We start from the raw sequence: 25,652 nt of genomic DNA on the forward strand, positions 1-25,652 counted from the left end.
CCCAAGGAGGACAAAAAGTCAAGATGGTGTCAATTTGATGTTATATTGACCAAATTTGTGGTAAATTTTGGGCAATATGGCATCAAATTGGCCAAAATTCGACACAAATTTGGTCAATATGACATCAAACTGACATCACCCTGACTTTTTCTTCTCCCTGGGGAGGTAGAAATTAGTCACGAAAACATGAGGATGACATCATTTTCCGATAATTTTTCTATGCATCATGGTGACGTCAAAATAGCCCGCCGAGAGCCACCTATTTGTGACGTCGTTAAAAGACGTCAAAATTCTGTGAAAATGATCTTGTTTTACACAGCAAAGTTAATTAAATATTATACATTAAAAAATAAATTGAATTAACGTAAGATAAACGTGATACATGATTGACCATGTAGTCTGCAATAATATATTATTATACACATCGCGAATATTATAAAACGGTCATTGCAAAGTAAAAATCCTGATGTCGATCATTTTGTGACGTAAAATTCGTCATTTCAACGTTTTTGTGATTAACTTGTGCCACTTGGGTTGCGACGTATCGATACGATTGGTATTTTTATTTGCAACACTCCCCACGCTGGTTTAGCGAGGGTGCACGCGAACGACAATTAACAGGCTACATTCTGCTTAACGCTCGGTTGATATCCCGGATGAACTTCCCATTCGCCCTCGCGATAAGCATTTCTTCACGCTTGCAGCAATATTGAGTGTAATATTTATTTCAGATATTATGAACTGCATTTTTGTTCCTTTGTCTCAGTGATATGAGATCAAGTTGCGCGGTTCAGTTAGCGGGACATTTGTTTAACGAGACACGCAGTTTACGTTAAGCGCCATGAGGCGTTTCAGTAAGTACTTTGTTAACATACGTTTACTGTTAATATAATAGTAGGTGCACTCATTTTTTTTACTCTTCCCTAAAATCTTTGGTAAACGCAATTTCATGCTTTTACCGTAACAACTGTGTATTTTGCAGACAGACGGTAGCGCATATCTCACTCGATAGCAATGAAATTATAAGCACCGATTGATTTGCAATTGTATCTAAATTATAGTCCAAGCGAGGGGTAAACCGCTGGGGGCAGATTCGCGGCGTTAAGGCCTGTGTCCGCGATGCTCGGTCCGAGTTCTAGTTCCGAGAAATGTACAGCTAGTCAACTAATAAGAATATTCTTCGATGTCGCCGGCAGTAATTGACAACGTCAGTGTTTTCTCAACCATATCTGGCATTTTTAATAATATACAGATTTATTGCGAAAATTATTACTTCAGCCAGGGTTTCAGCCTGGACCTCCCTACACTCTAGGCGGGCGTCTCACCAATTCGACCACTGAGGCATGTATACAGCTAATCAACTTGCAGCTATTCCATAAAAGCTGCAAGTCGATTGGCTATTCGTTTCTCGGGACTAGAACTTGGACCAAGTTCGAGCATCGTGGACACAGGCCTTTACTGGGCATTTTTTGGGGCATTAGGCCTTGCTGCGATAATATAAAGATAAAATAAAATAATAAGATGAAGTAACGCCCGCTGGGCATTAGTAGGCATTGGTGTACATACATGATTTTGGTCAGCGGTTTACCCCTCGATTCACCCTAGTAGCACAGCGCATTGGCTAAGCATTGGTCCAACGTTGATTATATTGGAAATGCATTGGCCGTGGAATAAATATAAATATTGCACGATAATATAATAATTACATATAATATTAGACTCAAGCCAACGGCACACGGTACTATTTTTCCTACTGAGGCTGCAGAGTTAAAACTCTGATTGGCTCTCGTAAGCAATCCAGTAGGAAAAATAGTATCGCGTGCCGTTGGCTTATACCCTGGCGAAAACAATATGTTTGTAAGAAGTTTGTTTAAATGTTGAGTCAACGTTTTATTCGAGATTAAAAGCATTTTTCGAATTGTCTGTGAGATGTGAACTTAAACATGGAGTTGTGTTATTGTCAGTAAAGAATTAACCAGGCGTTTGCAGCGTACTTCCAAACGGCGTAACCGTCAATAAAACTCTTCATAAACAATGCAACTATCGACAAAACTCTTCATAAATAAATATAAACATCATCTCTCACTTAAAATTTTCGCCAGGGTTATATTGGAAGTGCATTGGCCAATATTTAACAACGTAACAAAGGCCTGTGTCCACGATGCTAGAACTTGGTCCAAGTTCTAGCTCCGAGAAACGTGTAGCCAATCAACTTGCAGCTTTTATGGAACAGCTGCGAGTTGATTAGCTACACATTTCTTAAAACAAGAACTTGGACCAAGTTGTGGCATCGCGGACGCAGGCCTTAAGTGAGAATAGTGGTCTAATATTGATATTAAACCAATATTGCTAGATAGACCTGTTGGTTAAATAAGAGAAGGCGTTTATCTTACAATATTGGGAATACTAGATTTACACTATTTCCCAATATTGCGCTAATGTATTGCGCTACCAGGGCAAGCTTTAAACATTCTGCGTTGCAAATACATGTTTTCTTTATCATTTTACGCGCACATTCCACTAATTGAATCAGCCGTGTTTCATAATTTAATTAGGAAGTTACGATGACGCCTGATACTCGTCTGCGAAATTAACATTCATGATTATGAATCCATACGCAATAACGTCAATAACAATAGTATTTATCGCAATAGAAAGATTCTAGTTAATTCAAACGCCAGCTTTCTGTATTAATAATTGTAACATATTGTGTAGATTCTAGCTTAGTAAATAGGCTTCCTAAGGACTTGGTTGTTGATAAGATCGCCATGAGTAGGAACAACGAAAGTGGTATATCATTAGCGACGCCGCCAGCCATCCACGTTGGGCCTATCGTCACGCCGGGGTCCAACGAAACCATTTCCATCGTGATACCGTTATCAGCGCAGCTGACCACAATGGCTAGTCAGAAAGTCGAGAGTCAGAAAGTCAAGAGTTGCAAGGATTGCGGCAAGGACGCGAAACGACCAGTCCCGGCTGCCAATCCCACTCGGAGGTACGGGAAACAGTGAGATCTTCCAGAAATTCTTTCCCCACGAGTTCCTAAGATTCTCTCGATACGATCTGCGGATGAGACATGCATACATTGTCGAATCGGATAGAATTTTATTTCCGGCGCAAGGATATCTCGTTGACTCAGTGAGAGATTCTCAGTTTCTTAGCTAAAAATTATATCTTGTTAAATGTCAATTTTTTCTTTCAATTAACTAACGAGTGATTGCTACTGAACGATGTTGCGATATTTAAGAAGAAGAATTTAGGATCAGGGAACTCAAGTACATTCTTTCTTCTCCCAGCCCGAGGAACGACAGAACGAAAGGCTGTCCCTTTCCCACGTGCGCGCGATATGGTCGTGCGTTCTCCAGGGCGCACGACTTGAAGCGGCACATAGCCCGGCACACGATGCGCAAGGAAAAGCTGCAGCCAGCTGACCAGCAGAAAGTCGATATTGAAAACACGACGAGCGACGCGACTCTACAAGGCGCTCTTCTGCGCGGCACAGAGGACAAGGGCGGATATCCCTGCCCGCGATGTAAGAAGAGGTACAACGATGAGAATAAGCTGAAAGCTCATCTGGCATCACATGGCAAAGTACGTTTCGTTCGATATTTTCCTAATTTTTAAACTCTCGCATCTCGATCTCGGGGAGCACATCACTGGAACAATACATATAGAGGAGAGCCTTCTATTATCAGATAGGTTTCTAAGATGAGAAAGCAGGTTTTCACCGCCCAAATTCAAATCTTTTTTCGCAACGATTACGCAATATAACAATGAATTTGCCACTAAACAGATTTCGCTCCGAAGGCGATAAATTCATGGTGGAATCAACATATTAGGATTCTATCTCATAATGAAACTTTCTTCTATTACTTTTTGTACATGTTTGAAGTAGTAGAAAGAGAATTGAAATAAGTCACAATTTTGAGCGAGACATTAATTTTGTATAGCACATTTGTTATATGTTTCCCAATGTGCGTGTAAGTAATTGTGGTATTATTTGTTTAGACATCGTCAAAGAACAGCCACTCGAAACACGAGGAGCACAGAAATACTCTGCAGAATCAAGTGATGGCGAATAAGACTTCAGCAACGAAAAATTCGGCTGAGGACGACTTCCTTCTGGAGGAGATGCTGTTGTTGAAGAAGGATCCTCGAAGGGCAGATAAGAATGACTCGAAGATAAGGTGCGACTACTGTTCAAAGACTTTCAAAACAAAATGGACTCTGAGCTCACACGTGGCCGCCCACGAAGGCCGCTTTCAGTTTGATTGCGGTCAATGTGGTAAGAAATTCGTCAGAAAGAGCCACTACGAGGGTCATGTGCGCTCTCACGAAGCCGCCAGGCCGTACGCCTGCGAACAGTGCGGTAAAACGTTCAAAGAGCTCAAGCACCGTCGCGAACATACCAAGAGAAAGCATCCGAGTAATCAGAGCGCGATACAAAGTTTGTTAGATAGCATTGGACCCTGCGCGGCCGAAGAGACAAACATTGATCAGGCCAAATTCACATTATTAATGCCGGTAAATTTTGGCGCATAAGAATCGGAGAGGCCTTTGTCGTCTAGAAAGATTACTACGGATCCTTCATGTTCAACTAAGAGTTTGATTCCTTGAGAACTTTCGGATCGACGGGATCCAGATTTTTTTTAAACGTTGCATCCTTGGAACTTTGGGCCTTTGATATCCTGGCTCTTGGAACTTTGATTATTTAGAAGGACGAAACCCTTGAAACTTTTACTTGAAAACTCGGGTCCTTTGGATCCTTAGAATTTTGGTTGCTTGAGAAATGGGATCCTCAACAATTTGAATTTCTTGACAGTTAAAAATTTTAATTAGTTGGAATTTTACTTACTTTAAATGTAAGAAATTTTTTATATCTTTTATATTTAAATATTTAGTTCCTTCTTTTGGATTAGAATTTTTGAGGCCTTAATAAATCTATATATAATTTATGTTCTCATGATTCCAGTATCTCAATGACCAGAAAGTAATATGTCCAAGTAAACTTTTTCAAGTTGGATGACAAGAATTTAATTGACTTTAATAATTGACAAATCAAAACCATGTGAACATTATGCTGATTATATTCAATTTATTATTCTATACTTTACAAGAAATATATATATAAAAAAAATAAATCTTAAGCCAGAAAAGTTATCTTGTATATTTACTTTATTCCTTTACATCTGTATTTGTCGTAGATATAAGATTAAAAGACAAATGTAGAATTATACTAATCATCTTTTCACAGATTGTGAAAATAATATTAAGACGTTCCTACGAAAATTTCAAGAGACAATTAATTAAAGAAAAAGTAATTTAAGACTATTGATGCGGCAATGAGAATTTTACTAGGAAATTGTAAATAGATATAGAAATTTATATTAATACTTTTCAAGAGTTTTTGAAAAACAAATTTGTACTTGCATATTTTTGTATTATGCAGGAAGATGTATGTATTCTATTTCGATCACAGCTTCTCGCTTGTCTCCAGGCTGAAGCTATCGTCGCAGTAATAAAATTATGATATAGAACTCCGTTGTTTCGCGCAAATTAGAGAGTTCTCGTTTCTCTAAAGATTCATGCAAAATTTCTGAGAATTCCTGTCTCATAATCGAAAAAAATCCCACCGATCGTGATCGATATGCGAAAACGCACACGATCTTCATGATTGATCGTGATCGATTGTAATTGCTCGCGACTCGCGAGCGAAGAGCAAGATTGAGCCTAAAAGGAGCCAAATGGGCGCGAAACGCCGAAGAGTGTCATCACGATGCAGACAGAGCCCAGAAGGACGCAAGGAATGCACGTTGGATACTTTACCGCCGGAAATCCTCTGCATCATCCTGAAAATGCTACCGTTGCACAATGTAGCTCGCATCGTTCGTTTAGTCTCCAGGTAGATCCCTGCCGCTCTTGCATACAGAAAGGCTGTTTTAAAATTTGTGAGAGAATCCTACCAGAATCATCTGCGTTTACAATTATCTGAATATGTATAAACGAAAAACTAGTGTCGTGTGTTGTTTAATCATTGGACGTTTCGAAATCTCTCTTCTCTCTCTTTCTCAAGCTCTTTAGCTCTCTTTAGTCTAAAGATTTATATTCCCCACAAGTGTAGAATCCAAGCAATCCACTTTCTTATATCTTCCTTGTTCCTTCTTAAACAGACGTTGCTCTGACATAGCTGCCACGGTATTGAACAGTGAGTTTCTAGTGGCTGGCACCAAGCTCGAGATTGCAATAAAGCGTATGGAAGACCTCATGAGCAACGTAAAGACTGACACAGAATTACTAGAGTGCAACAAAATTTTCAACGCGCTGGAACTGATTCGGTCCCAATATCGGGTGCTGAAGGCAGTCACGTGGCGGTACACCCATCCAAGGTTTCTAAATTCCTCAGCATCAAATCTTCTCTAGCAGTAGCATAGTAACGATAAAAATATAAACATTGCACAGATATATGTTAGATTCTAACAAGATTATTGGATTAGTCTTATTTAAATCTGTCATCAGACTTGAACGCTTTACGAGATAGCAGGCTTTCAACTCCCAAATTCAATCACAAATCTGTTTTCGCAACGATTACACAAACTAACGGTGAATTTTTCACTAAACCAATTTCGCCCCAAGGGCAATAAATTCATGGTGGAATCAACAGATGCCTATTGATTTAACAGAAACCCCCGCTATCTCATAACAGGGGACTTTCCTCTACCTATTTGTATTTTCTGTAATGTCTGCGCTGAATGCCATATCTTCTCTAATATAATCTAAATATTTTTTTTTAAACGTCTGAAAGTTAACAATTTAAAATATATTTTACGTTTAACTAGCTATTAATTTTAAGAAAGATGTTAATATACTGTATATATGAAAAAAGGATCAATACTCCCTTGCTTATTTTATTCACGTTGAAAAGGTCGCGTTTACCCGTCTCGTGCTTCTACGGCGGTAGGATCCTCGATAATCTCAATTACCTGCTGCAGACGGCCTTTAATCCGTGTCGCGGATCGCATGCCTTCAGCTACAGCGATCTGCAGATCTTCACGCGCAGTTGCGAGAATTTCATGGACCACTTCGAGAGGACCACTGAGCGCAAACTAAATGAGTAACGCCTCTTTCCTATCGCCATCCCATCGGGATAACCGTGGAATTTTACGACCATTTATTACCGATCGCTTAATGAATCAAAAATCGTCAATAGATCTGCGCTGATCTCGGGATGTAAGATCGTCGACGTGCTGGACTGTTTGGAGGAGGGTCGGCAGGTGCTATCGTTCAGGATCTCGTCGAGAACAGACAACCCCATGGTAAAGGATCAGTATTCTTCAAGAGGACATTCGATAAACTCGAGATACGAGCTTTGAATGTCTAACGAAAATTGTTTAAAACTAACAAAAAAAAAGATGTCGCGTTATACACACAAGACTCACAAGTTCGTCTCTTCCAGGTCAGCATGCATCTCGAATACGTCCTAAGACGCACATGGTTCGCGTGCTTGCCGGTGCCTAATTCAAGCTACGAGTACTGCTGGCGGGACAAACAGCGATACATGTATCTGAGATTACGCCGACTGGTCAGCAGTTACAACAGACATCTGTTTCAAAAGTTGCACTACGAGCGCAAGCTCATTCTTCGCGCGATGGTTCGTAAAACTTAATGCAATTGCCGAACGGTTGTCCAGACAGCAAAGATCTGTCGAAAGCGAGAGACTTTACAGACTGTCAGAATATTTGTTGTTACACAGACAACGCCTATTAACTTGTCGAAAACTCGTTTAGTCGATACGCAATTAAAAAAAACGCATATTTTTTCCGCCAATTGAGATCTCTCGCATCTCCAGGTGCCACAGTTACCGTCTCGAAGACTGCCGCCGGCCTCCACGTATTCGGGATACGGCGAGTATGGGGGACAGTTCTTTTACTACGGTAACATGAGCAAGTACGCTTACGAGAATAGATTCAAGTACCCGAGGGCCAGTAATGCGGGGAACACAGGCGAGGGTCTTGAAGAGGAAACCAACAGGTCTTGCTTCGATCTAGTCATTGGAGTCCAATTAAGGCAATTCAACAAGAATTAAGATTACAGTAGTTGACAAAGTTGCGAAAACTTTCCAATTTCTCCCTGTGGACAGTTTATTTGCAAACTTTTTTTATCTTTCCTCAAGCTATCAAGCTGTCCCAAAGCTACTCGAAACGAAACTATTTCTATCAGGTTCTTGAGAGTAAAGTCTTCTCTCTCCTCGTGTAGCAAGATGAAATGTTTGAGATACTATTGCAACTTAACTCTTTTACGTTCGATGATATTATAATTTCCTTATGGTTTCTTTGTTCGCCATCTTCTCGGAAACCATTTTCTCGATTTAATTCAAACTGATATTTTTATAGTCTCTCGGGATTTATACAATATATTATCATCTTAGCACAACTGGGGATTGTGCAAATATTAACACACACCGATGGCCCCGATTTAAATTAATTTTCGATAGATATTTTTATGATAGCGAACAAAGAAACCAGGCTACAAACTCTCTCTCTTTATAATAATAGTATAGATAATCACCGTACACAATATTATGTAAAATAATACAGCAAAATTAGAGCTCAACGAGTGGCTTCTCGAGCGCCAATGAAAGTCGAATTTAATACAGAAACTGTTTATCAATCGTGATTTTATCGGTCACTTAGATGTTCGCCAGAACTGGCGCCGCTAGCAGCGAAAATGAATCTGAAAACTGACACTCTTGAAGGCTACAGTACGAACTCGCGTGAGGAATTGTACCTGAAATTGAGTACAAAATGCGCGGTGTCCAAGACCAACAGACTGCCGAATATCCTTACCTGGGAGGTGCGTGGCTCTCGGAAAAACCGTTTGCAATGTCGTTGAATTATATATATTCTTACATCTAATGTACAATAATATTAACCGATTAGATCCATTACTATTGTTGTATAACTGAAGACGAAATAAAACGGTCCGTACATTTTATTCAAACGCTCAAGTTCTCCAACCCCGCCGTCAATAATTTATAAAATAAAAATGGTAGAAAAACTTAATCGCACGGCAAAAATTTACGCAATTTCTCGCTTCTGACATAATCTAATAATATAAGAAAGTAGCCGCGGTTAAGGAATAGGAGCCTTAATCTACACAAACGTAAAAGAATGATACATTTAAAATCACACGACTGAAAGATGCATTTATTTACACGAGTACTTTTTTTAAATAGCAATCTGAGTGTCTTTAATTCGCGGACGCCGTTACACTGACCGCTTCGTCCTCCACTAGAGGCTGCCACATGGCAGTGTTCAATTTCTTGGCGCGTTTCTCCAGGATACCGTAGGCGAAATGATTAAGCAAAATACCTTTAGGCAGGGCGATGCCCTGGAAACGATACAGACCATCCACGTGTTCGCCCGTGAGTCTATGCACTGCCGACACAGTGACGCGTCCTACCAAGCCGCTGTTACCCACCATGGGGCCTTTGCTGATATCCACATGGTCTCCCAGACGATACAACGTTATCCTATCATTGTCGCTGTTCTTGGCGATATTGGGTATCTGCTGAGATTTGAAAGGATTGTCCTGAAAACAGAGATACGATCACACCCTTCGCAAGTAGTTCTGAAACGTAGTATTCGAGTTTTGTGCAACAACATTCGACAGTCCAATTTTATAAAACATCCTTTTCGAGTAATCCCGTGACACAATCGACCAGAATATTAACAAGTGTTAAAGAAATTAAATTCTCTTATAAAACCCTCAATTTTTCTAAAATGTTTCTGCATCTTCGAGTTACAGCAAATTTGTAGAAAAAGGTCTGTTCAATCTTGTAAATTTAGAATCGGACGTAACGTTATAGAAATAATTGTCCCAGCATTAACGTAAATGCACAAACGTGATACACGTAAGTTTCAAATTTACTTAAAAGCGTCGCACGTTTCGCCAATTGCCGATCTCATCCCGGACTCTACCTGAAACATGTCCAGCGCAACGCTGCACGGCACCGTCAATCTTTCCAGGAGCAGCTCGCGATTCGACAGTTTGACAAACAGCGCGGACATGGCGCGCAATTCGGAGTCGGTCGGCCGCCAGTCCGGACGATCGACGAACACGTCGTAGATGAAGCTGCCGGAGTGGATCATCGGTACGGGGAAGCTGTGCAAGTGCACGCTTACGTCGTCCTTGAACGCGCTGTCCGCCACGGCGCCCAGGATCAACGAGCAAGTCCGCCAGAAGGCGGGGTTGACCGCGCGTATCGACGGGCTCTGCATAGTCACCATCCGCAGCTCGCAGTCGTCCGTCAACGGCCTGTGCATGTCCCAGGCCTGGCCGTTCACCATCGCGAGGGCGGACATCTTGGCGACGCCCTCGGAGATGTGTCTGGCGCAGTCGTACGGCGTAGAGATGCCCCGATTCATCGCCATCACAACCTCGTCCTCCAGCGACCTGTACTTCACCTCTATCTTCCCGATCCTGCCCAGCTCCGATCGTTGCCGTCGCTTCTCCTGGTCGAAGAGCTGGCTCCTCAGCTTCCTCGCCTCCGCCTTGGACAGCGTACCGGCGTACCTTGTAAAGGCCACCTGTGCAGGTAGCCTCAGGCCACTTGCACAGAATCTCTTGCACCTGCACGATAAATACAGGACTTGTTTTCTATTGCTGCACTGGTAAAGTAGTGTCTTATACTCTTAAGACAGCCTTAAGGCAGTGTTTTATGTTTTAAGCCTTTGTCTTGAGGCAACGCACAATAACTGTCTTGTGTCTTAAAAGCACAAGACAGCCATTCTGCTCGGGCCCTAACGCACAATAAGGCTGATGGCAGAGAACAATCCGTAAACGCTTAAGACTGTCCCAGTCGTAGGGCAAGGCAGAGAGAAACTTAAGTCGTATACAATAGCCTTTCACGATTGAGACAGTCTTAAGCGTTTACGGATTGTTCTCTGCCATCAGCCTGTCTGGTGACTTAAGAATACAAGACAGCTATTCTGCTCAGGCCCTTGCGGACTCCACTGCCAAGACAAAAGCCAAATGCGGACACAGAGGGCTATGGTTTCGACGAGTCTGCTGCCAACCCGCTAACATTTTGCTGACTGGGTTACTTCGAGACCAAGATTTAAAACGTAAAGATGCAAGATGTTTGTTATTTATTAAAATCTCTTCTAGCGCGACTGCGAATACTGGGATATTTCCAGTTAAAAATTGAGACGTCGGGGAGATTACTAGATTATCTGAAACGTTCGTAATAAAATTGAACAAGAGCACGATACCCGTGGAACATGTTGAGGTTAGGACCGCAGGTTGGACTCGCGTGGACCTCGGGCAGCCTGACGTGCGCGTTCGCTTATTTGGAAACCATTTAAACGATCCCGTTGACGCGCGCGACAGTGACCGCAGCGTGTTCTTCAATTGAAGTCCCAACTTCTAGAGATTATAATTGCCAGACAACAAAACGTGCGTCCGCACCTCCGGCGGGTACAAAAGCCACGGACATGTGACTACCTAGACCTGCTAGACCGCTCACGTCGCCGCCATTTCTGACGCCGCGGGAGACAAAATAGGGGGACGTCGCGAGATCCCAGGAGAAAAACAACCTCGCGTGTTTGTCACATCTATGGCGGCGATTAAAGGGGCACTGGCGGTATTTTTTTTACGCCGTGTATTGTCCTTGGCGAGAGGAGGCAGGCGCCACGGGGGCCGTCAACGAACGGGAAGACGCGACAGTTTTAATTTTGTACACGCAGCGGCGGCTCTGAAGGAGGAAGAGATGAAGTGGAGGCAAAGTACGTAAACGAACGTACGTCCGTTCGTTATTAATTATTACCCGGATAGCCGGTATGCTCAAGCGATGCACGGAAACGAGATGCCAGCTAGCCTGGCACCACCTGGCACTTGGCTAGGAGTATGAGTTCAATGTTTCAGTGATTCAAGCCACAGCTAGCATAATCCCGTGAGCAAAACGACGGCAGATTGTAGGCAGACCTGGCAACGGATTTCATCAGAACATTTCAGCAGATTGGTGGCAAAAACTGTGCAGGATCCGCCGTTTAATGTATACTTTTTACCATTTCTGTTCCTTTCGTTACGAAGGTCAAAGTAAGTGGTCCTTTGAGATCTCTACGCACTCGTAGACAGGAGCGCAAGACAGCTCGTTTCAGCACTTCAAAAAGATGTCCAAGGAATCTCATCGTGAGATGTGTCAGTAGTCCTTTAAGATCTCTACGCACTCGTAGACAAGAGCGCAAGACAGCTCGTTTCAGCACTTCAAAGAGATGCCCAAGGAATCTCATGTGGATGTGTCGATTTATATTACCGCGCGCGGTTTTCTTCTTACGAGAAAGTGTCGTACCGCGTGTCCATCTAGTTCGGGAACGTTACGCTACTAAACGACAGAGTTTGGCTCCGTTTCGTTACCAATCTGCCGAGAAATTGTGTCGGCAGACTCGGCTCGGTTTGTTGCGCGAACAGGATCTGCTCAATTTTTGCCGCCAATCCGCTGTCTAAACACGTTATCGAGCTTTGTTATATTCCTGTTGATGTTCTGCCAACGTCATGTGATATATCAGATCTGTAGTCCTTCTGTCGACAACATTTGGAAACAGAGTTTCCTGAAATCTGTTCTCTGCAGGCTTGGCTGTCCGGGTAATGTTAGCGTATTATCGTAGTTAGGTGCACAGCTAAAGACAGAACGCATCGAACGGGCATACTGTCAGGAAACGAGCTTAGAGTCTGTAAAACATTCTGCTGTCGACAGATTATCGGCAGAAGCCGAGAAGGTCCAGTTGTGCTAACAGATTTTGCTGTATTTCTGCCGACGCGCTGGCAATAAGTCGAATATATCAGTTCCCGTATGCAATCCGCAGTTCTTTCTGCCTTGGTCTAACAACTGTATCTCTGTTTCAGATTTATTTAGGCAAGGATTATGAGTCCTGAATGTATATATGGCGCGGAGAAACGAGGTATGATATTCCTCAAGGAATTCGGAAGGTGCGCCGCGACGAGCGAGAAGTGTCCAAACTGCGGGCAGCTGACGAACACGTCGTTTTCGAGGCTCGTGAAAGACAGCTGTGGCCACGCAAAGTGCCGAATGTGCCTGCTGTACGAGGAGCATGGGTGTAAAGTCTGCCAAGCTAAGCGCTGCGTTCAAAGAAAAGATGTTAAGGATTATTCAGGTAAATAGCTTTCGAGTTTCGTCCTTATCTACATTCTTCACCAATTCGAACTTGAATAATTGTATTCCTCTTGCGATAAAAATTATGTCGACGCAGGGGAGCCACGCATCACGAACGGGGAGCTGAATGACGCGCGAAAGTCGCCGAGCGAAGAGATTGTGCTGCCGTTAGAATTGGTCATCAACAAGGATTCCAAATCCAAGGAAAATCGCTCGGACTCGAGCCCTGCTAAGTGCGGATCGTCGAAGGCCTATGAGAATGCCGCTTTTGACACCAACGAGGAGACCTATGGATCCGCGACGAACGACGCGGCCGCTAATGACGATTCCAGCAAAGTGTACATTCCAAGGATAGAGCCTTACAACGTAGCGTTGAACATTGAAAACCACTTGAGGAATGACAATGATCGAGACTCGAAGAATCCGCAGAAGCCACGTGTAAAAAATGTAGATACCGATCTAATTTTTTTAGTAGGGAGGAAAGTCCTCTATCATGAGATAGGCTTCTAATACGAGATAGCAGGTTTTCAACATCGAAATTTAATCACAAATCTTAATATTCCCTACGATTACACGATCTAACAATAAATTTTCCACCAAACAGATTTCACCTCCAAGGGCAATAAATTAACGATGAAACCAATGGACGATGCCTATTAATTTAGTGAAAACCCTGCTATCTTACAATATATTAGGAGCTCATCTCATAATACGGGACTTTCCTTTATACTTAAAATTACACATTTCATTATTATATTGCTACAAAGATCATAAGTTACCAGTGTTGCATAAATTGAAAATTGGACTGGAAAATTATTTGTGAAACAAAATGACAATTGTTCGCTACGCAAACCGGATGGAGTATACATTTGTGTCCCTTTACAGGACGACCAGGCAAAGGCGGGAGTCAACGAGGAGGTCGTGGAGAAGAGCAAAAACGTCAAATGTCGTAATCGTAGTCATATAACGATAGTGCCGGGCGTCCCGGAAAAGTACAAGTGCAATGTGTGCGGTAAGGTCTTCCGTAACAAAAAGGGCAAGTGCTATCACGACGCCTGTGTAACAGGCATCAGGCCCTACCAGTGTACCCTTTGCGACAAGAGCTTCGTCAAACGTTCTCACTTCGAATATCACGAGAGAGTTCATAGAGGGTATAAACCGTACAAATGCAACCTCTGTGAGAAGGCTTTTCCACAGCAGAATAAGCTCAATAGACACATGTTTTCTCACAGCAGTAAGTGCGTTTTAGAGTTATCCAATTATAGCAGAGGAAAGTCCTCTATTGTGAGATAGGTTTCTTATACGAGGTAACAGGTTTTCAACACCCAAATTCAATTACAAATCTTTCCGCAATGATTACACGATCTAACAATGAATTTTCCACCAAACAGATTTCGCTCCGAGGGCAGTAAATTCACGGTGGAATCAACTGACGATGCCTATTAATTTAACGGAAACCCCGCTATCCCATATTAGAATCCTAGCTCATAATAGGGGACTTTCCTCTATCAATATTAACGAATTAATATATAATCGATATAGGAGTCAGTGTTATTGAGAAAGAATAATGTACATGTGCATTATGCAACATGATTCACATGATCGTTCTTGAACTATTATCTTGAATAATTATTTTTTCGAAAAATTAATTTTATAGATGTAGTTTGCGGGTAAACGAGGATAGAAACGCATTTCCTTTAAGTGAATTTTTCAGATAAAAGTGTTAGTCTTTTTTCAAACCAAACTCTATTTTTTGTGTGTGTATATAAATTCTTGTAAATTATCATAGCTTTGCAAGGAATGTGATGTCAAGTGGAAAAATTTAACAAAATCATTCAAAGTGTAATACCTAAAATATGTTCGAACTATTGGTTTTCAGACATTTATTACGGAGGATAAATGAAAGCTGAACGTTATCAATGATCTCACCCCTAAATAAAATTCCTAAAGTTTAAAACTATAATTATTCAAGGTAATACTTCAGATGATAATAATTGATGGACAACCCTATATATTTACATAACTGTAATTGCATATTTTAGAGGAGAAACAGTTTGTGTGTCCCGAATGCAATAAACGGTATAGCAAGAGGGATGATTTAAAGAATCACCTGAACGTGCACAACGCGACGGCTATATATAAGTGCAAGTCCTGTGACAAGTCCTTCCGCGTATTAACTAATCTGAAACGCCATATGCAAACGCATACAAGTAAGTATTGGGAAGATCTTATCTCTTTGCGTGAATTCCATGCAAGTTGGGTTTAAACAGAAATTGTGAATTTACAATGAAATTATTTATCTTTCAAAAGAGTCCGCGAGTGAATAACGAACGAATGATTGTTACCGCAGGCGAGCGGCCGCACAGGTGCGATCAGTGCGACAAGAGCTTCAAAGACAGATCTTTGTTGATACGGCACAAACGGACTCACGGGAAAGACAGGCCGTTCTCTTGCGCTCATTGCAACAAGGTTTTCCTGTCGAAGAGCGAATTACGACGACACTTAACTGTGCACTCAGGTGCGTCAAATACGTTGTTTTCGCGCGATGGTAAAGTCTCGAATTTGTAAGTTTCGATTGCTTTCTCCAGACGAGAAGCCGTTTTCCTGCGAGTATTGCCAGACGCTGTTTCGACGTAAGGACAATCTGAATCGCCACATCAGGCACCATCATACTGAGGACTTGAGTTGCGAGGTGCGCAAAACGTCAGTCGTCGAAGCGGACCAAGCCTGCTCGGCGAAGAGTAGCCTGCAACGACCGAGGCAGAAGTCGAAGAGGCCACAGCCAAAGAGCACCGGCAAGGTCGCCGTGACGTTCGCGAGCTCTCGTGATCAGATTAACTCGCGGCTCGACTCCATGGGCAATATCACGCCTGTGATAAGAGCCACCAGCGAAGTGAGTAACGCGGTGCCGGTGATCAACGGGCCCATCAATATCAGGCGACTAGAGGACAAAACCGACAGGAAGATATTCACGTATACAGAGCCGATTCCGGTCGCCGAGGCAGTCGAGCTTAACTGTCGGATTGAGGAGAAGTTGTATCCGCAAAGTGCCAGCAGCCACAATTACTTTGTGCGTAGTTACCTTAAGGACAGGAACTCCAAGGTGAATTCGTATTCCAACAATAAGCCAGCGTCGCAAGAAAATGACAATTTTACTACGGCCGCATCCTCGCAACCTGGACTTCCTCCAAGAGCGACAGTGGATCGGAGGGATCTCACAACTGATGTCTACAAGGAGAGACTCGTGAGATGCGAAGAGGAGAAGAGCAACCAGAATGGGGACGAGAATGAAAGGAATCGTGAAAGAAGAAATTTCAGTGATCCTGACACCGTTTCTTTCCAAGAATCTAATTGTGTCTCTACCATAAAGAAGCATACTACACAGCAGTCAGAAGGATGTTCGAACGAAAATTCAGCGAACAGCAATTTGGATACAACGAATCACACGACACTGCTAAAAGATTCTCAGAACTGCTGCGAAAAGAAGCAAAGCGACATGCACTGGAGACGCAGAATCGCGGAGACGCTGAAGCCATGCTGATCTCACGCAAATCAACTTCTCCGAGTGCTACAATCAGAACTGGAGCAAACTCGACGGCAAACGTACGAGATACGCGGCGAAAAAACAGATGGAACTTGCAGTAAATTTTTCTCTCTTGTAGCAAATTTTATATGAAATATTTCTAATGAAATTACGACTGAAACAAGTTTGCATCTTTTTCACTTTTTTAAATATAAATTATATTGACTTAAATTATCGTAATATATGTATATACATAGATACGGTTTACAATTTTTACTGGAATTGCAAAGACTGATTAAGAAAAACTGTAACTAATTGTGTAGCGCTTGATACAATCACTGAAAATTGAATGAGAGAAATAAAATCTGAAATTCTAAAAAATGTGGATGCAATTAAAAATAATGTATTAACAATTTATTGGTCATCCTCTTTCTTGCTAATTCTTAAAGTCAGTTTACTTTATAGAGGCAAATTTAGCATATCGTTTATAATTATTAATGGTGGTTTATTTACAATAATTAAACTACTTTCATAATAATTGCACCGCGAATTAAATTATCTCTTCATCAGCCTTATATTAACATTTAATTAATTAGAAAAAAGAACATACTAATTATTAACATATCGTTAATTTAACGAGATTTATTCTTGTCTCTTAACACTATTGATTTCGGACGTTGCAGAGAAGATTTTATAAAATGAGAATGCGCAAGATAAGAAAACTTTTGACGAACAAAGTTCTAATTATATATGCAAACGAATATTAATAACACTTTTAAAGATATACGTTATAAACTCGTCCCTTTTGCAGTTTTTCTCGTTACTTTTTTTATTTATAAGTTCTTGTATAGAAAAATATAACAATACAAAAAATCACCAATGATCAACGAGAAACCTCGAGCGTGTCGAATACCGCGTTTTTGGTTGATTTTGTAAAACAAGTATTAGAGACTTAATAGCTTACTTTTTAAATCATTGATTTATAGAACTTAAAGAAAGTTAGAGGGACGAAATAATTGGAGTAAACTGAAGAATTCGCGGATCTAAGGATCTATTCGTAGTCCTCTTCATCGGGTCGGACTTGAACTTGAGGGAACCGTCTGAGAACGTGGTGCTGTTGCTGCTGCGGCCGTCTGTGCTGAAGGGGAATGTTGACTTCCTCGGGGCTGCGGAATACCTGATTCACCGGGAAACGATACTGCGGAAGTCCTGTGGGCTGCGGACGGGCCGACGTGGGAATGCTGTTCAAATTTGGCTGCGGACTCACAAGGATCTGTACAAGACCTAATCGTTAACGTATCAATATACGGTCGATCGAAAGAGAATCGTATAAACTTATCTCACACTCGGCATCAGTAAGTAGAAGCAGCGAACAAGATTTTCGTTTCGTGAGTGACATGAAAGCTCTAGTACAGTTCAAAAGTTATAGAATCGCAGAATTCCAAGTCTCAAAGTTTTGCAACTTTACAAATTGAAAATTTCGAAACATTTTGTCATTTAAAAAAAATGTATTGCAAGATTTCAAACGAAAGGGAAAAAAATGCAAATTTCTCCCGAATTGTAAAAATTTAACATTACAAGGTACTAATTGTAAATTACGAAGAAATTTCGAAACATTTTGTCGTTTCAACAGAAATGTTAATGCAAGATTTCAAACAAAAGGAAAAAAAATTACAAATTTCTCCCGAATCGTAAAAATTTAACATTACAAGGCACGAATTGTAAATTATGAAGAAAGTTCGAAACTTTAAATTTGACTTTTAATCGTACACTCTACCAAAGTGTGTAGAATTGTAAAAGTTCCTCGACAGGATGGAGTCGACTAAAATCTCACATTCTAAAGTCACGCTGCTTCTAATTCACAACTTGTAATTATGATCATGGGAGTTAATCGTCATGGTTCAAGGATGATGATCACACCTGCGGGGCAGGACGACGCACGGGGGCGGGCGTAGGAGTGATCTGATAATCGTCGGCCTCCCTCTCGTCCGTGTAGATATCAGAGGGGTAATACCTCTCGCTGTATCTTAACGTGACGTTGGGCTTGGTCTCGGCTTCTTGAAGGTTCAACGGCTTATACAAATACTCGTTGACGAAATGGTACTGCGAGCTCTTCTTGCAGCTGATGTCGCCGCTGGGTGGCATGCAGATTAGATGTACCTGATACAACGACAAAAATTTAAATATATTTTGCCCTCGTTACAATTAAACAAGCAATTGTTGTGCAGACGAATATTTTTCTTCGCAAACCAAATTTAACTGTAACATACCAATCGATAACAGACCACTTCGTTGATCAGAATTGAAGATAAAATTATACTATAAGAGATGAAGTGGAGAAGGCAATAGCTGGTTACTTCACCGACCTGGTGGAAAGTGAAGCCCTCGGGGCAGATCCACGAGTGCTTGGCGTTGTCCTGACAATAGTGGAAGACCTCGCAGTTGAGGTCCTCGTCAGCGTAGTAGCCAGTCTGCTTGTTGACGCAATCGAATCTGCTCTGGGGTAGAAGAAGGCTGAGACGATCGGGCTCCTCCTTCTCCTCTTCGAGTTCCTCCTGGGTGGGTCCATTGGGGCCGAACTGCTGGGGCTGTCCGCCCCGAGCGGAAGCGCGCGGTGCAGAACCAACGCGGATGGCTTGGGTGTAATCGCGGGTGTCTATCGGCGATGCCGTTGGCTTGCGATATAACTGTGGAGCATTTTTAATATAACATTCGCAAATCCACAGAGCTGCTTGCCGAGCCGATCTATCGGTCCGTACACATGTTCCCTATTAACTCCTAAACCGTTTAATGGACCAAATTTTGCATAGTTCTCTAGGACCCTGCGGAAAATATCGCCTACCGTGCAACCTGGGCACCTTGAGCCTCGCCTCCTGATTTTATCCCCTTTAGGATCTATCCAGGCAAACTTGCATAGGTGCAAAAGTATAGAGGAAAGTGTCCTGTATTATGAGATACGATTCTATTGTAATATAAGATAGTAGGTTTTCAACGTCCAAATTCAATCACAAATCTTTTTTTCGCAACGATCACACGATCTAACGATGAATTTTCCACTAAACAGATTTTACTCCAAGGGCCATAAATTCACGGTGGAACCAACAGATGATGCCTGTTAATTTAGCAGAAACTCCCCTATCTCATAATAGGAGACTTTTCTCGTTGCATAAAGAAATTGATTGGTTCATTTCCTTGGGCATATGTTTATGCGCTATGCAGGTGTTGTCTAGATAGACCCTTACACCTTGTTATAATTTAAGTTTGGTACGTTATTATATAAGTAAGCGTTGCGCAATGTGAAGTATATATGTGAGCATTGCGTAATGATTAGCGAAGGCGTCAGTTGAATTTTAAAACAAGAAACCCGGATAACGCCCGGATAAAAGCTGGTAATTTGAGACAAGAATAAAACAGAAAACGACTGGCGTAGACAAGCGTATGTGATTTAACAACTGACCGGTTGTTGATTAGGACTCCTGTAGATTGGCGTCGGCGACGGCGTGGGCGTCACCGCGTTATCCTCGTAACTGTTATCACGGAATCCTTGGGCGGAACTTAAGCCGGGCGAGTAAAGCGGCCCTAAGCTACTTGGCTTGCCGGGAAACGAAACAGCTCTGGTTTCTAAGTCGTAGGAATTCTGCGCCGCGATAGCGGAACTGAGCAACCCTAGAAGCACCCAATACATCCTGCAAAACACAGAAGAACAAATCAGTCGACGGAGAAAATGTTAACGTTTGTCTAACAATAAGTAATTAAGCAGGTCGACTGCCGAGAGAGATCCATTTTATATTGAACTTTCTACATTGCATTTGTTTTTGTTAATTTGATAAACATTTTTAGTTGCGACTTTTTTATCATATCCCGCTAGCTCCTGTAAAAACTTGAGAGAAACTTCCCCACTCGCCGCCTTTCTTTATTATAATTTATAACACCGATTTATACTGATTTATGACACGAACCGATGCATTTCCACAATCGAATCTCGTCCGTGCGCCACTTCGAATTGGAATGACAGTTTAAACGGCGGCTTTCGATTTCGCGGTCTTTCGATACAAACGGCTGCATTTTGAGGATATCGATGGCCAAGATCACTTTCTCTCGCGTGTACACGTGCGTGCGTGCGTACGTGCGTACGAATTTAATAGACGTCGATTTGCGAGAAAGTACGGTTGCGATTTCTCAAATAAACGTTCTTTTGCCGCTGTAATGGCACCGGTGTACGATTACAATCCAATTCGATACCTCGGTTTAAACTACCAGGTTCGTTGCCCGAGAGAGTCCTTTTCGACAAGGTTTTCCCTTTCGTCGCAGACCCCGGTAATCTAAAAGTCAAGAGACGCACTAGTATTTCGATAGAAATTGTGAACAAAAAAGAGAAACCTCACCAAATGCCTTATCTGGAACATTCACGTCTAAACTTGCTACAAAATTGATATTAAACTAAAACTAAAGCATATCAAAAGGGACATTGCTAAATAAATTATCTGGAGTAGTTTGCTTGCTAAAAAAATAAAATATACCCAATTAAAAATTAAAAATACTAACATAAATAAAATACTTTAAGAGTATTAAAACTGTGATAAAAATCTAATAGTACTTTTTCTCTGTCGAGGCATACTTTTGGTTGCGACCAATCCAAGTAAAATCGATGCCATCAACCCTGAGATCTTAAAATCTATATACTATAATTTTTTCCGGAGTAGACGTGCGATAACAATTTCAATTTTTATGTATTTGATACACGTTTTTTTTTACCTTTCCCTTTGAACTTTTAGAAGAAACTGCGGAACGTGTAAACGTACGAACTTCAAGAAGCTAAACTGGGACATTTGAAGATGTGAGGACATAAATGAAAGAGGAATGGAATCTTCAAAAACCTAAGTTGAGAGATCGAATGTATTGACAACGAAACAGGTGAGAATTTACAAACTTGTTGAACGCTAAGCGTCCAATGACGCGAACAAAAGTCCTCGATATCATTTATTATCGTCTCTCGTTTTCTTGTCACTTAGCTCGAGCGCTGGAGCAATTAGAAACTAGCTTTCCAGGTGCATGTATGCCACATGCCACGTTCGAGAATTATTATGGAAAGCACTCGAGTCCGTTGAGCACGTCATCGTCATGACCGAAATGGCTTCAACCGATCGTGAAACCATCGTCCGAGTTTTGCACACATAGAAAGTAACACGCTTTCCTCGCGCTTGCTCCTCGCAAGATCGATTCTCGTTGCTCCTATTCACAAACCTCACCACCGATCCCTGCCTGGCCGTCGAGCAAGTTTCCTTTCGCCTTGAAATCGCTTTCGGTATTTTTTATGTACAATTTTTTCTTACAAACACACATCGTCTAGTATACGTGAAACGTAAATTGAGTTCAGTCCACATTTTCTTATCTTGGAGAATAATTTAATTGTAAAAGGAGAATTGCTCGTGTCCGTTTCATCATACCAATGTGGGATTAACTTCGATCTCGGTTTACTTTACGTTTTTCGTCCTAATAATTAGAAGAAGGTAAAAAGTAAGTTTAATTAAGATTAAAGTCCGCTGGTAAAAACAGATAAAAAAAATATAAAATGTTAAAAAGATAAGATTTACGTTCCGTTTAATTTCGAATATGCAAAGCGTAAAAAAAAACGCAAATAAAAGCGACAGATTTGTTGTACTCGTGACGTAACGTAAGTCTTGACTTGGCAAATATTTAATGAAATAGTAGTTAAGGTCACGCGTGTATTTTCCTCAAGACGAATTTTAGGGTAAATTCGATATTTCTTGTCAGCATTCATTTCAAGAATCGCGAAATATACATATAATATGTATATCTTAAAAGTAAAATAAAAGTTCATGATATCGTGCGAATAAAATTACGTTTCCAATTGTAAAGGAAACGACAATTTCGCGAGGAACTAATCGTAGTAAGCCAATGTAAGCGTATCGAAAGGGCACTATTAGTTACATAAGAAAATATAGGTCAAAGGTAAATCCACCATTTTCCACGTAATAAGACTTGCATAACGTAATTTTTCTGCGGACTCGGACTCGTCGTTCGCTTCACTATAGATTAATGTCACACGATCAACAGATTGCAAATCATCATTACGTAGATAAATCATTCCTGTTCAACAAGTCTAATTCTAATTAGACTCGTTGAACTAATTAGACCTACTGATTGAACAAGCAACATTTTCATTTCTTGACTTGCATAAATTACAAGATACTTGTTAAACACATTTGAAAAGTATTAATTACACATTTAAAGAAATTTATGTTATCAATGTGATTATTTTCTCGCGACATTACGACTCGTCACGTTACTTCGGATCTCATAATTTTATGTTCACAGTAATTTCATGATTTTCTGTAAATGATACAGATTACGTAATTAAACGTTATGTGAACGATAGTGAAATAATCATAAACTTGCAACTTAAGCATAGTGCATTTGGATTTTTATTAAGTCTACAACTTGGACAAATTAAATATTTTTGACTTTTCAATATATTTGATTGAAAGACATTTCTTTCTTTATGATTGTTAATTACCTTCAAGTGTACGAGCTACACTTACATTAAAATTAAGTTGCACTCTTCGATAAAGCTTCAATGTTTTAGTTCGGAAAAACTTTTACTATCAACGTTCGAAAATTGCTTATTGTTAGAAGTGGTACACAGTTGAAAAATTTGTGTTAAATTTAACAGATATCACATATCTCAAACGGCCCACACAAATTTTTGTGTTAATTTAACACAATATGGATATGCTAAATAATCACACTAACACTCTGTTAACATTTAAACACAAAATAAATGTAAATCTTAAAAGAATTTGAACTAAATTTTGTGTAAAATTAACATATTTTTAATGACAAAATGAATTTAAAAAATGTAATTTTTCTATTTTACAGATGTAATAAGTCAAATGACGGTCATATAGAATAAAATCAACATTTTATTCTGTAAATTTTAACAGATAAATCTTATGATTAAAAAATAAGTACACATTGTGTTGTTTTAACATTTCTTTTCAGTTACTGTAATAATTTTACATTTGTCGTCAATTAACACAAGAGCAGTATGTTAAATTAACACACGAATGTGTTAAACATTTAACACAAAAATTGTAACTGGCATTTTCTTTAACAAGAAGACACAAATTTTTCAACTGTGCATGTACAGTATGTTGTACACTAGGAATCACCGATGTCTTCCCATATGAATGTAGACACATGTAGAACACATACACATTTTCCATGTATGGTTTTGTATAAACTTGTTAATATGTGCCTAAATTCATATGGGAAGGCACCAGTGATTTCTAGTGCACACTGAAGAGTGTGTTTGCGCGCGCGCGAGTACGTGTATGCGTGTCGTATTTAATGAAAATCCTGTACCGGTGTTTTTCCAGCCATGCCCCCCCGGTTAAAATCCGAGCAAAGTGAAAGTGAGAGGAGTTGTGTGTAAAAATGGCATGTAACGTGTTCGACGAGGCACATGAGACATAATATTACATCGAAGTTCAATTCACATCTCCATAAACGACACAATGGTCGGAATGATGCCAAAGATTATGAAACGGAGAGATGTAAATTTTATACGGTTTATCAAGGTCATGGCCACTAGTAGACGCGATTAAATTAAAATTTTCCTTATGAATTATTGAGACACTTTAGGTGCTCTCTTTAAATTAGAAGAACTACGTAGAGAGCATAAGAAATTGAAAGAATAATTAAAACACACCCCATTTTATTAGACGTTTTTATTCTGATCTATCAATACCGTCTCTTAATGTAGATATACTTATAAAAAACAATATATAAATAAAATTATTCGGATACAAGTGCATAAAAATTTCCAGTTTTACCTTCATTAAAAATTTCATTGTGTTTTAATAACGGAATTTTATTGTGGCCTGCGTCTTTTATATTTGCGTAGTTTAAACGTATACAAAGTATATAGATTCAGCTCCCCTCGAAATCCGATCGTCAATGTTTTAACGACCGGGCGTTGATTCCAGCTAATAGTTTTTGCTTGTTCGATCGGTTTCTCCAATTTCGTCATTAGGAAAATCTCGAAAACTTTCTCCGCCAAGCAGATCGCACGAACGATTATTACTATTGATATAATCTCCAGCAACGGCGCGTAATAATCTTTTTATAACAAAGTCCCCATAACATATTCACGTGTGTGCACCAGAAGGGCGTTCTCCTCGGCGGCAACTGACTTCCCGCCTGCCGCGCAAAGAAAGCAATATATTGCATAATGGAAAAAGAGATAGTTGCCCGGTAACTATCAAAGGCGGCTGTATAGTGTAATACGCATAACTCGACCGGTTGCCTTAAGGAAATCTCAAATAGCTGCCGTCGGGCACCATTTTTGCCAGAATTCCTCGTTAAATGCGACACGCCACTCAATTCGCTCCCCATCGTCACTTATCTCGTCTCCTCGTCGAAATAATAACGATTTCATTTGATTGTTGTGCGATGTTACGGGTATTAACGAAATCCATTAAGTCGATTAAATCTTAATTTAGAGAAATGTGATAATTAATCCGATTTCAATAAAGAAATCGTATAATCGTGACTGAGAAATGAGATAATAATTTCATCTGTCGATAATTAAAAGTCGATTTTATTCTAATAAAGATTGATCATTTAGTTTCGCAAAAATATATTATAAATCAATAATTCTGAATTAATATTTATATTGTATATATATAATTTTTTAAATTAAACTAAGATTTGAGTACATTGACATTTACGATTAAAATTAGTTTCACCTGTTAGCTTGTTCAAACTAAAACCACGAATGAAGAGGGATAGTGGAAAGAGAAAGAGAAAGGAGGGGGAGGGAGGGAGGGAGGGGAGAGAGAAAGAGAGAGAGAGAGGAGGGGGGAGAGAGAGAGAGAGAGAGAGAGAGAGAGAGAGAGAGAGAGAGAGAGAGAGAGAGAGAGAGAGAGAGAGAGA

General features: G+C 40.5%; 5 protein-coding genes across 13 annotated transcripts in view; 3 read left to right on the forward strand and 2 right to left on the reverse strand.

Moving 5' to 3' along the window:
- The window catches only part of LOC105561444 (zinc finger protein 699-like), a 7,766-nt gene extending 2,613 nt beyond the window's left edge, over positions 1 to 5,153 (forward strand). For 3 of the 6 annotated variants that reach the window (XM_012011430.1, XM_012011429.1, XM_012011431.1), the window contains exons 2-5: positions 732 to 854; positions 2,716 to 2,995; positions 3,297 to 3,591; positions 4,009 to 5,153. In XM_012011430.1, coding sequence (XP_011866820.1) covers positions 842 to 854; positions 2,716 to 2,995; positions 3,297 to 3,591; positions 4,009 to 4,542 — 1,122 coding nt within the window. In that variant the 5' untranslated portion in view covers positions 732 to 841 and the 3' untranslated portion in view covers positions 4,543 to 5,153. The remainder of the gene's footprint in view (positions 1 to 731; positions 855 to 2,715; positions 2,996 to 3,296; positions 3,592 to 4,008) is intronic. The other 3 variants (XM_012011434.1, XM_012011432.1, XM_012011433.1) reach the window with 3 other exon arrangements.
- A 203-nt stretch (positions 5,154 to 5,356) lies between these two features.
- On the forward strand, positions 5,357 to 9,096 carry LOC105561472. Its single transcript, XM_012011478.1, has 7 exons — positions 5,357 to 5,902; positions 6,171 to 6,419; positions 6,539 to 6,634; positions 6,851 to 7,111; positions 7,208 to 7,313; positions 7,454 to 7,648; positions 7,847 to 9,096. The coding sequence occupies exons 1-7, from the start codon at positions 5,745 to 5,747 to the stop codon at positions 8,081 to 8,083; spliced, it is 1,302 nt and encodes a 433-aa protein (XP_011866868.1). The 5' UTR covers positions 5,357 to 5,744; the 3' UTR covers positions 8,084 to 9,096.
- Positions 9,097 to 9,175: 79 nt separating this feature from the next.
- Positions 9,176 to 11,505, reverse strand: LOC105561448 (39S ribosomal protein L39, mitochondrial). The gene is made up of 3 exons (XM_012011440.1): positions 11,271 to 11,505; positions 9,978 to 10,629; positions 9,176 to 9,588 (listed from the first exon to the last, which is right to left on the reverse strand). Exons 1-3 carry the CDS (start codon positions 11,279 to 11,281, stop codon positions 9,247 to 9,249), a joined length of 1,005 nt encoding a protein of 334 aa, XP_011866830.1. The 5' UTR covers positions 11,282 to 11,505; the 3' UTR covers positions 9,176 to 9,246.
- Positions 11,506 to 11,692: 187 nt separating this feature from the next.
- LOC105561447 (zinc finger protein 599-like) lies at positions 11,693 to 17,075 on the forward strand. 2 transcript variants are annotated; one of them, XM_012011438.1, is made up of 7 exons: positions 11,693 to 11,783; positions 12,904 to 13,172; positions 13,269 to 13,618; positions 14,057 to 14,405; positions 15,214 to 15,381; positions 15,522 to 15,689; positions 15,760 to 17,075. In XM_012011438.1, exons 2-7 carry the CDS (start codon positions 12,923 to 12,925, stop codon positions 16,710 to 16,712), a joined length of 2,238 nt encoding a protein of 745 aa, XP_011866828.1. In that variant the 5' UTR covers positions 11,693 to 11,783; positions 12,904 to 12,922; the 3' UTR covers positions 16,713 to 17,075. The 2 variants fall into 2 exon arrangements, with proteins under 2 accessions (XP_011866828.1, XP_011866829.1); XM_012011439.1 differs by having other exon boundaries at positions 11,724 to 11,797.
- A 111-nt stretch (positions 17,076 to 17,186) lies between these two features.
- Positions 17,187 to 25,652, reverse strand: part of LOC105561445 — a 12,783-nt gene continuing 4,317 nt past the window's right edge. Inside the window, exons 1-5 of one of the 3 annotated variants that reach the window (XM_012011436.1) lie at positions 24,551 to 24,990; positions 20,152 to 20,380; positions 19,061 to 19,381; positions 18,615 to 18,854; positions 17,187 to 17,967 (exon numbers count right to left, since the gene is read on the reverse strand). In XM_012011436.1, the coding sequence (XP_011866826.1) occupies positions 17,746 to 17,967; positions 18,615 to 18,854; positions 19,061 to 19,381; positions 20,152 to 20,379 (1,011 nt within the window). In that variant the 5' untranslated portion in view covers position 20,380; positions 24,551 to 24,990 and the 3' untranslated portion in view covers positions 17,187 to 17,745. Of the gene's footprint in view, positions 17,979 to 18,614; positions 18,855 to 19,060; positions 19,382 to 20,151; positions 20,381 to 24,550; positions 24,991 to 25,652 lie in introns of those variants that run through there. The other 2 variants (XM_012011435.1, XM_012011437.1) reach the window with 2 other exon arrangements.

Source organism: Vollenhovia emeryi, unplaced genomic scaffold (genome assembly GCF_000949405.1).
Source record: "Vollenhovia emeryi isolate VEMERY1.0 unplaced genomic scaffold, V.emery_V1.0 DF939207.1, whole genome shotgun sequence".
Taxonomy (NCBI): Eukaryota; Metazoa; Arthropoda; class Insecta; order Hymenoptera; family Formicidae; genus Vollenhovia; species Vollenhovia emeryi.